Below are 14,983 nucleotides of genomic sequence, written 5' to 3'. Positions count from 1 at the left end.
TATATCCAAAGGATTATAAATCATGCTGCCATAAAGACACATGCACATGTATGTTTATTGCAGCACTATTCACAATAGCAAAGACTTGGAACTAACCCAAGTGTCCATCAATGATAGACTGGATTAAGAAAATGTGGCACATATACACCATGGAATACTATGCAGCCATAAAAAAGGATGAGTTCATGCCCTTTGTAGGGACATGGATGAAGCTGAAATCATCATTCTGAGCATACTATTGCAAGGGCAGTAAACCAAACACCACATGTTCTCCTCATAGGTGGGAATTGAACAATGAGAACCCTTGGACACAGGGTAGGGAACATCACACACCAGGGTCTGTCGTGGGGTGGTGGCAGGGGGGAGGGATAGCATTAGGAGATATACCTAATGTAAATGATGAGTTAATGGCTGCAGCACACCAACATGGCACATGTGTACATATGTTAGAAACCCGCACATTGTGCACATATACCATAGAACTTAGAGTATAATAATAAGAAAAAGAAAAAAAAAAAGAAAATGTGGTACATTGCCATAAAAAAATATGAAATAATGTCCTTTGCATCAACATGGATGCAGCTGGAGGCTATTATTCTAAGCGAATTAAAACCGGAACATAAAACCAAATACCACATGCAAGTGGGAGCTAAACATTGAGTACACATGGACGTAACGACGGGAACAATAAACACTTGGGCCTACTTGAAGAAGGAGGGTAGGAGGAGGATGAGGGTCAAAAAATTACCTATTGAGTACTACACTCATTATATGGGTAATGAAATCATTTGTAAACCAAACCCCAGTGATACTCAATTTACCTGTGTAACAATCCTACATATTTACTCCCTGAAACTAGAATAAAAGCTGAGAAAAGTAAAAAAAGACAAATGCAGAATTACATGAAAGATTTCTTTCTCTCACAAATTTTAAGAATTTTGAAAGTATTTAAGCACTATTTTAGAGACGATGAATTTTGTTCAATGTTTTCATAAGAAAAGGTTTCATACAATACAAAAACACATTATTTTACATCATTTCCTCAAAATGAATATGAATCCTATTATATTTTAGTTATAAAGGCACAGAAAATTTATGCTTTTCATAAATTTCACTTAAAATAGTGCTTTAACATTATATCACACTGAATAGTGAGTCATATCTGTTACATGTCATAACAATGTGTGGAAAACACATTGAACAATAGAACAAGAAGTTGTTGCTTCAGGCTAAAGGTATACAATATACTTTAAATAACTGTATATTCCAAGATAATGGATTCCATGGATAGGGTAACTTAAATTCCAATGTGCCATTTCTGTTAGGTTTAAAAGATTTCTGGTAAAATGTATATAGAAGTCAAGCAGACCAGAGCCCTCAAATTAAGAAACATAATACACTCAGCATGTTATTTAAAAAACTAATTAATACATGCACTATGAAACTTAGATGTTATTACATAATGCAGGGAGAGAAAAGAAACTGCAAGTAGCAAGAGCAGGAGCTAAGCAATGCTATAGTCGTCTTTAGCTCTCATGTGATTGAGAGCATCTATATGATTGACATCAACTTTGAGTTTCTGAGTTTAGTGTGATTCAGGGGATACAGCTTAAACCCACTCAAAGTGGTGAGACATTAAAATAACATGCTTTTAAAATAAACAAAAATACAACGTACATATTTCTGACATTTCAAGGGGCTATAGTCTCAAAACAGAATGGTCAAAAATGATTCCAAAAACTGAAAGAGGATACAAGGGGAATCAGAAGATAATGAAGTTGGCTGGTACAAAGAATCTTCAACATACAGCAGACCAAATGTGACAAGGTTTCTCTGTCTGTGCCGTGTCAGTGCAGAGGCAGGCAGGTGGCTTTTGTGGTGTCGGTGGCTCTGCTCCATGAGGTCACTCAGGCGGGCAGGAGGCACAACCACCCTCAGCACATAGCTTCCCTCCTTCCTCACAGTCACTGCCCCCATGCCCATTCCTCAGCAGCATGAACTGGAACTGAGTGAAGAGAAATGTTTTCTCCTTAAAGATTGAACAAAATGCATGCTTTTCATTAGTGACAAATGTTATTTTGCCTTAAGCACACAATTGAGAAATTTTCCATTTAGTGGTTCTGCTGGTAAACCCATATTTGTTTGTTTTCATCTGAAAATGTATTTACATGATTCTTGAAAATACTTTTTTGACTATCAAATTATATTTGTGACACCGTATTTGAAATTGCTAGCTACCATTCGATAATTACTGCTAAAAAGTTATTTGAAAAAAAAGAAACCAGGGCTCTATGATTCTAACTCTTCTTCTTTGAAAGAAATGCGTCTTTTTTTATTCCTACAGATGCCTTTTAATCGCTTTGATTGGCCTTACTTTTTGTACAATTTAATGTATTAAGTTTTATGTATGATTTATGATACATTTGTTTATGTTCATTATCACAAAATAAAAAAACCTGAGAGGTTGCTATGTTGAAGCCTGACACTAGATGGCAAAAAAGTTCCACAAAAGAGACCATACCGTGATTTTTAGAAATACAGGGAATGTAAGGGTGACAGTGTCCTATTTTCAACAAGGAGCCCCCAAGTTTGGAATGGGATCTCATGTGTGACTTGGAGCATGTGCGATGAGCTGTCAGTGTGCTGAGGTGTGAGGAAACCCACTCTGTTTTCTGTGCTCTGAAACTGGAAGCAGAGCTTTGCCCCCTCACTGCCTTGGCTGTGTCCATCTGCTACGAACTGAGTTGTGTTCCCAAATTCATATTGGAGCTCTAATCCCCAACGTGGCTGTAGGAAGCAACTGAGGTTATAAGAAGGTAATTGAGGTTAACTGGGGCCATAAGGGTGAGGTCCTGATCCAGTAGGATTAGTGTTCTTAGAAGAACAGAACCAGAGAGCTCTCCTTTTTTTTCTCTCTCTCTCTAACCTTCACTCTGCCCCACTTGCCTGACTATGGAAAGGCCATGTGAAAGCATGGTAAGAAGGTGGTATCTGCAAATCAGGAAGAATGTCCTTAGCAGAAAGTGAACCCTGCTAGACCTTGATCTTGGAGTTTTGGGCACTGGAAATGTGAACATAAATGTCTACGGTTTAAGCTGTTCTGCCCAGAGTACTTTGGTGTGGCAGCGCAAGGATATTAGTCTATTGTCCCCATCCTGTCTTAGCAGGATCAGCCTCAGGAGGCCCTTATGGACATGGGGACCCAGCTTTGCTCCTCTTACTCCTGCTGTTCAGACTCTTTTGTGAGGAGGGAGGCCTCTGGCTTCATCCTCAGAGTGTTTGCATTACACAGAATTGCTTCTGTGAAGATGAGGTTGTTAGCCTGTTTTGTTTTCTGAACAGAATTTCATCAATCTGAATGAACTACTTGCTTGGTACTCATATTGGGGGATGTTCACATTCGTCTCCCATTTAGATGCCATTGGGGACATTTGTGGACCTCCTCTCCAGTCTCCTCAGTGTGTCTCAGTAGAGAGGGTCACTGTCGCCTACAGGGCTCACCCATAGTATTAACTGTGTCCTAGACTAGCACCAGGAGACATGAGGCTCAGCCCTGAGCTTTTGCTGGCTCATGCAGCCCCCTGGACAGGATACCTTCCTGGGTCAGGGGCAGAGAGTTCAGACAGATGTCACTCTGGCCATCAGCAGCTGAGCTGCCTTCATGACACCCCATTGTGAACCGAGTCCCAGCAGCGCTTGAGCCATGAAAGCTGGGCAGAGACATCCCACATAACCCCAGTCAGAGGGGAGGCTGCCAATGGCCGTGGGGTGGATATGTCCTGTGACCATGCAGCCACTGAGCCATGTGCACTGCTCTGTCTGACAGAGTCCATCAGGGAGTGACTTTCCAAGCTGTGTTCTGGGGATGAAGCATTCCTCCACTTGGTGTCCAGATCCACTAACCATCTCCTCTGCACTTGCGGCTGTGTTTTCTCCAGACCCCCTGGGTCACTGCATGTCCTCATCAATGGGCAGGTCACTGCTCCGACCAGTATGAACATATTGGTGGGTCCTGGACTTCCTGACCCTCAGGCTCCATAGGGGGAAAGGGGACATGAGGTGCACCCATTGGTGCTTTTTAAATGTTCATGCTCAAGTCATCCGATTTAAAATCATACATTATATCTACAAAATTAAATCAATTTCTCTATAAATATACATATTATTTTGATTTATACTATAGATACATTGCATATACACATATATCCATATGATTGATATCTATTATATGCATTCATTAAAGTTTACATAATAGATACATATGTTATTCACTTAACGAGTACTCCATTTATTTCCAAGAAGAGCAGAGTCTGGCTGAGTGAAGACTCTGGGGACATTTGCTGACCATTCCCTTTTGATTCTAGCAGGGTCCTTGGCCCATGAGGACCTATGAGGACAGAGATTAGGACAGCTGGCCCTGGGATCTCAAGGTTAGCATTAATGCCCTCATCTTTGAGACTTTTACTCTGGCTATGGGCTCTGGGCTCTGTGTAGCATCTGTAGATGTGTGAGCAGTTTTCATTCATGAAGATCCTGCCAGGCAGAACTGTGATCAGGGCCTGTGGTTCTTCTTAGGTCCTCAGCCCCATGGTTCAGGAGACCGTCTGCTTCTTCCACAGCCCAGGGCCAGAGACTGGCAGCTCTTGAGTAATGCAAGCTTGACCTCAGTCCTGGCTTGAGGACCCTGTTCTAAATCTCTTTTCTCCTGTTCCTGTACCTGAATGCCTTCCCTGGCCCTCAATGCATGGGACACATTTCCAGAACTGTGAAATCTAACATTGTCATCTGGAAGATTAGCAATCTGACTTTCCTGTCATCCTCAGGGCCTGACTTGTTTAGGAAAAGAATTTAGCAATATGTCTCCTACTTGTACGTCCTTTTATAGGCTCTCTGCAAGAAGAAAATTATGGCTCTTTTTGCCCAACTCTGCGACAGTCAGACCTTATGATTGTCTTCCCTTGTTCCCTAAAAGTCGCTGTTATTCTGTTCTTTTTCAAGGTTCACTGATTTCATATTGTTCGAACACAACATGTTTTGCAATCAATTTGTACAGTTAACACAATTATCACAGTGGTCCTCAGGTGATGTACATTCTCGGCTTAGAAGATAACAGGATTGAGAGATTAAAATAAAGACAGGCATAAGAAATTATAAAAGTATTATTTGGGAACTGATAAATGTCCATGAAATTTTCACAGTTCATGTTCCTATGCTGCGGCTCCAGCCAGTCCCTCTGTTCGGGGTCCCTGACTTCCTGCAATTCTCTGAGACTTTTACTCTGGCTGTGGGCTCTGGGCTTTGTGTAGCATCTGTAGACATGTGAGCAGTTTTCATCCATGACGCCCTTGCCAGGCAGACCTGTGAGTAGGGCCTGTGGTTCTTCCTAGGTCCTCAGCCCCATGGTTCAGGAGGGCAACTGCTTCTTCCACAGCCCAGGGAAAGAGACAGGCAGCTCTTGGGCTATGCAAGCTTGACCTCAGTCCTAGCTTGAGGACCCTATTTTAAATCTCCTTTCTCCTATTCCTGTACCTGAATGCCTTCCCTGGCCCCAAATGCAGAGGACACATTTCCACAGTTGTGAAATCTAACATTGTCATCTAGAAGATTAGAAATCTGACTTTCTTGTCATCCTCATGGTCTGGCTTGTTCCAAACTCCACCATGTATAAAAGCCCATATAATCTCTCCCCGCCCCCATATAATTTAACTTAGACACATAGTGAAATGTACATGTCGCAAAGCTGTTGGTCCTTACATAGCAGCTATTTCCCCCTCCCTTGATATATAGGACATCAGCTCTGTTCTGCTGTGTAGGAAAAGGACAATGAGTTTCTCCCAGCATAGGACAAGACCAGGGATTAAGGGCACATTGGATCACCTCCACAATGAGATTACGGAGAATGAAGGGTGAGCTAGGCTTTTTAGAAAGATTATGACGCCTCATAAAAGGATAAGGTGAAGAGCATTTTTTCCTGCAACAGTTATGAGTGGACATAATTCTCAGAGTCACTGCAGCCATTTTGAGATCATGAGGCATCAAGCCCAAGACTGAAAATCTAAAGTGATGAAAGTGCAAACCAGAAATGCAGAAAGAGCCTGAATACTTTCTGCTATTAACAATACAGCTTTCATGCTACATCAATGCTAAATGCTCCAACTTTCGGATACCTTACCTTTACTTAAGCCATTACTATAGTTTCTTTGAATTTCTTCTTAAATTATTTTAATTTATCCCAAAATGATACTTAAGGGAAAGAGCCTGGGTTGGCCATAGACCTTATCTTTAGGAAAAGAAATGTGTTATCGTACTTGTGTGCGCATTGTGGGAGCTTGAGGCATGAAAGACAGGAGCCATAGTAAGCAATGGGGCTCCCTGACATCTTGGTCTGACCAATTACATGACTAAGAAACCCTAAGCACTCGAAAGAGGTTATAAATTCTGCTCCATTCATGTCTCCATCTCCATTTCTCTTTTGATGTCCTAAGCATTGAACAGTTCCTTGTGCTTCTTAATTCCATCCTCCTCCAAGATAATAAAAATGGAATTGTGATTAAGAAAGTGACACAAAATTTGCAGAAGACATAGTTTCTGGGGTTTATATGCATCTCCTCAACACCAAAATGGTGTTTCAAATTTCTGCTCCTTCTTACTGTTTTTGTTTTGCTTGTTCATATAATTATTTTTCATAAATAATAACTGTATTAAAATATTCAGAATTTATGAACTTTGATATATCAGGACTGATGCATCGGTTTCATTTTTTAATGTCAATAATTATAATACAAACAAAAGCATTTGCTTAATTTAGGTTAAAATTAATTTGTCAAAAATATGTGGAGATGTGCATACTTTTTAAAATTTGGGGAGGCCTCTGGGTAGCAATAATTTGAAACCTTAAGGACTCCATTTGGCTAAAGGTAAAATGATAGGCTCTGTTAATTCTTTAGTGTGTTTGTATCTTTTTTCCTTTGGAAATAGCCCCCAAACCCAAAGTAAAGAGGCTCCACTGAGACCAAATATTTTAACATCGTCCTCCCTCAAGTGTTTTGAAGTTTTCATAGCGGCTACGGCCATCCCATAGGAGGGTCATGCAGTCATGCAGGCCAGCTTAGTGATATTTTTTGTCCTCAAAATGGACATTTGAAAAACTTGAAAGCAGTCTGAAAATGTAGAGCGCTTGTGGGTGTCATTATCACTGCCGAAATGGTCAGAATTCCTCTTAACACAGTACATGCAAAACATGAAGAGAAGCTAGAAGAAACAATGTTACTTGGTTGTACTTAGAGTTAATGGAAACATCTCTTTGCAGAAATGAGAAGAATTCCCTTCAGTTTTAAACATACACAATACTGTCAACAAATTGGATTGTTTGTTTTTCTTCAACTTTTATTTTAGGTATCAGAGATAACCTGTGCAGTTTTGTTATGTGGGTATATTGTGTGATACTGAGATTTGGGGTAAGAATTATCCCTTTACCCAGGTAGTGAACACAAAACACAGTAAGTCATTTTTCAATCTTCACTCCCTTCTTCCACCCTCCCCCACTAGTATTCCCCAGTGTCTATTGTTCCCATCTTTATGGGTACTCAGTGTTTAGCTCCCACTTGTAAGTGAGAACATGTGGTATTTGGTTTTCTGTTCCTGTGTTACTTCGCTTTAGAAAATGGTCTCCAACTTCATTCATGTTGCTGCAAAGGACATGATTTCATTATTGTTGTGACTGTGTAGTAATCCATGGTGTGTACATACTGTATTTTATTTATCCACTCCACAATTCATGGTTATCTAGGTTGATTCCATGTCTTTGCTATTGTGAATAGTGCAGCAATGAACCTACAAGTGCATGTGTCTTTTTTATAGAAGAATTTATTTTCCTTTAGGTATATTCCTTGTAATAAGATTGCTGGATTGAATGTTAATTGGGTTTTAAGTTATTTGAGAAATATCCAAACTGCTTTCCACAGTGACTGATCTAATTAACATTTACACCAACAGTCTATAAGTGTTTATTTCTCTGTACAACCTTGTACATCTGTTTTATTGTTTTTTTTTTTGTTTGTTTGTTTTATCTTTTTTTGTTTTTGTTTCTTTACTTTTTAGTTATAGCCATTCTTACTGGTATGAGTCAGTATCTCATAGTGGTTTTGATTTACATTTCTCTAAAAATTAGTGATGCTGCCATTTTTTGAGATGTTTGTTGGCTGCTCATCTATTTTTTGACAAGTGTCTGTTCATTTCCTTTGCCTACTTTTAAAAGAGCTTATTCAGTTTTGCTTGTTGAATTAAGTTGGTTTTTTTTTTTTTGTTTGTTTTTTAAGATTCTAGCTAATAGACATTTGCAGGATGTGTAGTTTGCAAATATTTGTTTTTCCATTCTATAGTTTGTCTGTTTACTCTGCTGATAGGTTTTTTTTTTCTTGCTTTCTTTCCTTTTTTTTCTTTTTCCTATGCAGAAGAGGCTCTTTAGTTTAATTAGGTCCCATTTATCTTTTTTCTTTTCTCATTTGCAACTGTGACCTGATGTTTTCTCTAGGTGCCTTTAAGATTTTTTCATTAGCATTGACTTGGACAGTCTGGTGACTACATGCCTTGGTGATATTCATTTTGTATAGTAACTGGCAGTTATTCTCTGGATTTCTTATAACTCGATGGATTTGGGAAATTTTCTTGCATTATTATTATTATTATTGAGATGGAGTCTTGATCTGTCGCCTAGACTGGAGTACAGTGGCCTGTTCTCAGCTCACTGCCACCTCTGCCTCCTGGGTTCAAGTGATTCTCCTGCCTCAGCCTCCCAAGTAGCTGGGATTATAGGCATGCACCACCACGCCCAGCTAATTTTTGGAGTTTTAGTAGAGACGGCGTTTCACCATATTGGCCAGGCTGCCCTCAAATTTCTGACCTCAGGTAATCCACCCGCCTTGGCCTCCCAATGTGCTAGGATTACAGACATGAGCCAGTGCTGGGCCATTTTCTTGAATTATTCTCTCAAATATATTTTTCAGATTGTTTTCATGTTCTCTTTTTTTTCTCAGAAATGCCAATACTTAGTAGATTTGGGTGCTTTACATAGTCCCATATTTCTCTGATACTTGATTCATTGTTTAAAAAATTATTATTATTTTTCTTATTTTTGTCTGACCGCTTAGTTCAAGTGACCGGTCTTCAAACGACTCTGAAATTTTTTCTTCTGCTTGGTCCAGTCTATTGATAAAGGTTTCAGTTGTATACTTAGATTTCTTAAGTATTTCAATTCCAGTACCTCTGGTTGATTTCATTTTCAGATGTTTATCTCTTCCTTTGTTTTCTGGAAGTTTTTTTGTGTTGATTTTCACCCTCACCTTTGCTGTCACTGAGCTTCTTTGAAATCCATGCTTTGAATTCTTTCTTTGTCATTTTTGAGTTTCCATTTTGGTTAGGGACCATTGCTGGAGAGCTAGTGTAATCCTTGTGATCTATGTTAGGTGTAGGCTTCAAATATGTGTCTGAGTTTTATCTTGGTTCAGGAAATATCTCTGTGTGTATGGGCAGTGGCTTGGTAGGAGATGGAGACTGTCTTTCCTAGATATGAGACAGGTAGACTGGCAACTGGTCAAATGATATCCATACCCATGGCTAAAAAGTAAAAGAGGAAAGTGGCATTAATGGTGAACAGCAGGGACATGCACTAAGTAGCAGCTGCCATCACTTAGGAGAGAGGATTCAGTGACCTGGCCTTTCCCCAGGGCCTCCCTTTCACCTGCTCTCCAGAAAGCCAGGCTCCAAAGGAACTGCTCCCGAGCCCCCAGAAACATGGTGGTGGGGAGTGCAGCTGAGAGCATTGCATAGTGGGTATGGTCTTGGTCTTCTTACTCTGGAGACAAGTGATCATGGGAGCCTAGACTGTTCAGGACTTTAGGCTTATCCTAATCCAAGCCCTTATACTTGGAGGAAGAAACAGATTTTTATTAAAGTAATCAAATCTGGCATCAATGATCAACCTGTTATGCTGATGAACTACAGAAAATAATACCCAATGGCAGAAAAGTAGTATATGGGGATCCACAAACTAATAATAAAGTGCAGCCTGTTTAACCCCTAAATGTTAAAGAGACCTATAACTTTGAATATTGGTGTATCTGTGAGTGATACAGTCATTAAGGAATTATGGTATCGTCTTTGTGCACTGGCAGGGAATTGCTTGACCTTGCGCTGGTAATAACAGTGGCTAAGGGCAATATAAAATGCTTTTCAATAGATTAAAATGCTACTGATAAAATCTTTCTTTTTATTTCAAAAAAGGAAAGAATTTCACATTGACAGAAATGTTAGTACAGGACAAAGGATTTTTACATCTACTGAATCAATTTGAGAGTAACGTGAAAACCTGATACTGCCAGCATCTAAGACTTTGTTATGCATTTCCTATAACAACGACACTCTCCTACATACTTCCAATACAACCAAAGTATACATTATTTGATCTAGTCTTCAGGTTCATTTTAAATGTTGGCAATTGCCTCCAAAATCTCTTTTGTAACTACAGGCCCTCTAGAGAGAAATACTTTCCCTTCACACAAATCTGCACTGCCCTGGTCTGACCTGGGACCTTGGGGACACTGCCCCTGTGCTGAGTTACTGACATGAGCCAGCCCTGCAGCTGTGCCCAGCCTGCCCCATCCCCTGCTGATTTGCATGTTCCCAGAGCACAGCCCCCTGCCCTGAAGACTTCTTAATAGGCTGGTCACACCCTGTGCAGGAGTCAGTCCCAGTCAGAACACAGCATGGACATGAGGGTCCCCGCTCAGCTCCTGGGGTTCCTGTTGCTCTGGCTCCCAGGTAAGGAAGGAGAACACTAGGAATTTACTCAGCCAGTGTGTTCAGTACAGCCTGGCTCTTGATGGAAGCTTTCCTGTAATATGACTAATAGTATGAATATTTGTGTTTATATTTCCAATCTCAGGTGCCAGATGTGACATCCAGATGACCCAGTCTCCATCCTCCCTGTCTGCATCTGTAGGAGACACAGTCACCATCACTTGCAGAGCCAGTCAGGGCATTAGCAACTATTTAAATTGGTATCAACAGAAACCAGGGAAAGCCCCTAAGCTCCTGATCTATAGGGCATCCAATTTGGAAACAGGGGTCCCATCAAGGTTTAGTGGAAGTGGATCTGGGACAGATTTTACTCTCACCATCAGCAGCCTGCAGCCTGAAGATATTGCAACGTATTACTGTCAACAGTATGATAATTCCCCTCCCACAGTGTTACAAGCCCGAACACAAACCACCAAGGGAAACAGAAGTGTGAGGCTCAGCTGCCCCAGCTGCTCCTTATGGTACCTTCCTCTGCTGACAGCTTTTTTCCAATTAGGCCAGGATTTGGAGGTTTTGGTAGAAAAGGCCAAGAAGGCTCCCATCCATTCTAACTCTATTTTTTCTCCTTCAGCCCCTGCAGCACAGACATGACACTGTCCCTCCTGATTTAATAAAGAACAGCAATTATGATACCTGAGGAATCACAGTTATTGCATCTGTCCAGGTCATACATCACAAGGGAAACTACTCAAGAGAAACTACTGATTTCAAGAAGAAAATGTTTTATTTCATTTTTTAACATTCAAAGTCAAGGAACTTATTTATTATTTATAATATTTTATTTTAGTTTCAGTGGTACATGCACGGGTTGGTTCTACAGATACATTGCATGTTGTGGAGGTCTGGAGTTCATATTGTTCTATCACCCAGGTAGTACACATAGTACCCAATAGGTAGTTTTTCGATCCTTACTCTCCTCTTACCCTCCAGTCTTAAGTAGGCTCTGGTGTTCATTGGTTCCTTTTTTGTGTCCATAGGTACTCAACGTTTTGCTCCCACTTATAAGTGAGAACACCTGGTGTTTGGTTTTCTGTTCCTGCATTTGTTCACTTCGGATAATGGTCTCCAGCTCCATCCACGTTGCTGCAAAAGAAATTATATCATTGTTTTTTAATGGCTGCATAGTATTCCATGGTATATATGTGTCACATTTTCTTTATCCAGTCTACCATTGATGAGCACTTAGTCTGATGGCATGTCTTTGGTATTGTGAATAGTGCTGCAATGAACATACATGTGCATGTGTCTTTACGGTAGAATGACTGATATTCCTTTTGTTATATATACAAAGGATCCCTAAAAATGGGATTGCTCAATTGAATGGTAGTTCTGATTTAAGTCCTTTGAGAGATTGCCAAATTGTTTTCCACAGTGGCTGAACTAATTTATACTCCACCCAAAAGGGAATGTATAAGCATTACATTTTCTCTGTAGCCTCGCTAGCATCTGTTATTTTTTTGACTTTTTAATAATAACCATCTCGACAGAATTAGATTTGAAAATACAAGACAGGAGATATGGTAGTCAGGAAGCTGACACTGGAAACAGGGAAATCTCAGTTGGTCTGCCAGAAGCCAGAGTTCATTTGTTCCTAAATGCATGGGCTGTCTAACCATGTGATCTTCTGCTCTGTCTAGGAAGTTCAGATACAAGGGTGCTGGTGCTGTCTGTTGATGGAACACCTCTCCAGGTGACTCTCCAGTCTTCACCTCAGTCTGCATGCCTGCCTGCAGGTGTCAGTGCTCAATCACCCTCCTCTTACTTTGAAATATAATGGGTGGGCTCCTCTGAGTACCTATAGGAGAAACCATAGAAAGATAAAGGGGTTTTGGGAAATGTACTTCTAGAAATGACGGTGAATATGGAGAATTGGGAGCTGACAGCCAAGTGAGGTCAATATTTTCCCAAATCTCAGAGTTTTCCTGCTATGACTTGGCTTCAGGATATGTTTCCTTATGCTTCTACATAATATTAGCAAGTCTGGGATCATTGCAAGAACACTTCATTCAGTCATAAAGTAAACAGAAAGATGAGGAAATTGCTTAGAATACATAGAAATTATCTGAGAAATGAAAAAACTTTTCTGGCTGAACAAACAAGAATATCTACACATGAATAGAATATATTGTTTCCTTAGCATGAAAGCACTTTGCTGCTCAAAGTTTGTCCAGATGCCAGCCAGACATGAGGTTCAGCAGTGGGAATAGAGGTTCTCAAAACTGTTGAGGAGAAGAGAGCCTGATTTTGGGTTCATGAAAGTGTTGTACAGAAACAAATGGTGTGTCTATAAGAGAATCACTCAAGGAATTGTCACCTGCCTGCATGGACAGCACCATTGTCTGTCTCCTCTAACTTTATCATCAGTATCACTGTGATCACGTTACAAATGCAAAGTAGCAGATGCATCTTAGATATATTGCATAACAGTCTGCATTTTAATAAGCATATAGGTAATCTACAGGAGTTTTAAAGAAGCTGTGTTTTAGAAGACATTTACTTCAGCCAAATGTATTTCCTCACAATAAGACCGTTTACATTAAAGTCGCATGTATAAAAACACATCTAGGCCAGGTATGGTGGCTCATGCCTATAGTACTAGTACTCTGGGAGGCCAAGGTCGGGAGATCACTTGAGGTCAGGAGTTCGATACCAGCCTGGCCAACAGGGTAAAACTGCATCTCTACTAAAAATACAGCAATTAGTCGAGCATGGTGGTGCATGCTCATAACCTCAGCTACTCAGGAGGCTGAAGCATGAGAATCGCTTGAACGTGGGCGGCACACGTTGCAGTTAGCCTAGATCACTCCCACTGCACACCAGCCTGAGTAACAGGGAGAGACTCTGCCTCAAACAACAACAACAACAAATATTCAGCTTTATTTGTGACTAATGCAAAATTACATTTGAAAACATTTTTAATATTCTAAAAGTTGGAAAACATCATTATTTCTCCATCATGGATGCAAATAACTTGATAATTAAGTACAGCAAACATTTTTAGAAATTTTAAGAGTTAGCAAAGTAAAAGAATAAATTAGAATTGTGTGCGCTTGTGTTACTGATCATTAGACTTACATTTGCCTGTTCAGCTTTGTTTGAAAATTTTCTTTACTTTTGCTACCTGCTGTAGGAATGTTGTACCTTGGATAGGCTCTGCTTTGTTCCCAGATCAAACACAATCCAAAGGCTGGAGACAAGCTCAGTGCCCTACAGCAGAACTACCCTGCTAAGCCTTTCCTTGATCAGCAAGATAATTGTTATCATGAACATCTCTGAATAGGAAAATAAATGCTTAGTGTTATTAGCCACTGAGTTTTGAGTAATATATACATATGCACATTTTTTCCACAAGTGAGACAAATTGCACTTTTGTAATTCAAATATTATTAGTTTAATTTCTTCTAAATATCTTTCTAAATGGTTTACTATTCATATTTATACCATCACATCTGTTAAAATACATCTATCTATATGAGTGGATGTGTAAATATGATATTGGTCACCTTTTACTCAAGGGGTCAGGTCAGAAAAGGCTGTTATCTGAGCCTGAGTGTAAAATATCCATCCTTGGTCACAGAATTATATCTCCATGTCCACCTGTTTCCATCATCTAGATTCAGCAAATGGCATTTAGCAGAAGACTTTTGTCTTGTGTCAGGAACAAAATAGAAACCTATGGTCCCATTTTCTGTTTCTGTCCCAAATGTGTCTAGCTGTCTCCCTTGGTAGTTGATGGAATCAAGTTAAAATGAAGAGTTGATCAGAACTTTATCTTCCAAGCACACCTATTCCTTACTGCTTCGGGATCTTTCCCAAGGGTCCTGAATCTGCCTCAAAGAGCAACACTCAAGTAACTCCAGCACTACAGGTGCAAGGACGACCACAACTGTATAGAAGAGCAGAGACAGACTCTGACCCCTCAGTGTACCAATACCATATTGCTGAAGACAGATGATTATGTTGTCAATGCAGGAGACAATTCCTTGGGTGATCTTCTTATTAACATGCCACTTGACTCTGTAAAACCCTTCCATCAACCCAAAACCAGCCCCTCTTTGTCTTAACAGTTTTGAGATCCTGTATTCACACTCCTGAACTTCATTTTCTATAAATAAATCTGCTTCTT

General features: G+C 40.1%; 1 gene segment (V, D, J or C); it reads left to right on the top strand.

Annotated features, from left to right (window-relative positions):
- Positions 1-10,676: 10,676 nt before the first annotated feature.
- Positions 10,677-11,448, top strand: LOC105524306. The segment is given in 2 exon segments: positions 10,677-10,818; positions 10,943-11,448. Coding segments are annotated over 2 exon segments (561 nt in total).
- Positions 11,449-14,983: the final 3,535 nt, after the last annotated feature.

The sequence above is a fragment of the Colobus angolensis genome, unplaced genomic scaffold (genome assembly GCF_000951035.1).
Source record: "Colobus angolensis palliatus isolate OR3802 unplaced genomic scaffold, Cang.pa_1.0 Scaffold498, whole genome shotgun sequence".
NCBI classification, from domain to species: domain Eukaryota; kingdom Metazoa; phylum Chordata; class Mammalia; order Primates; family Cercopithecidae; genus Colobus; species Colobus angolensis.
Note: the sequence above shows the minus strand (reverse complement) of the source record. Positions and strands in the feature narration are given on the sequence as shown.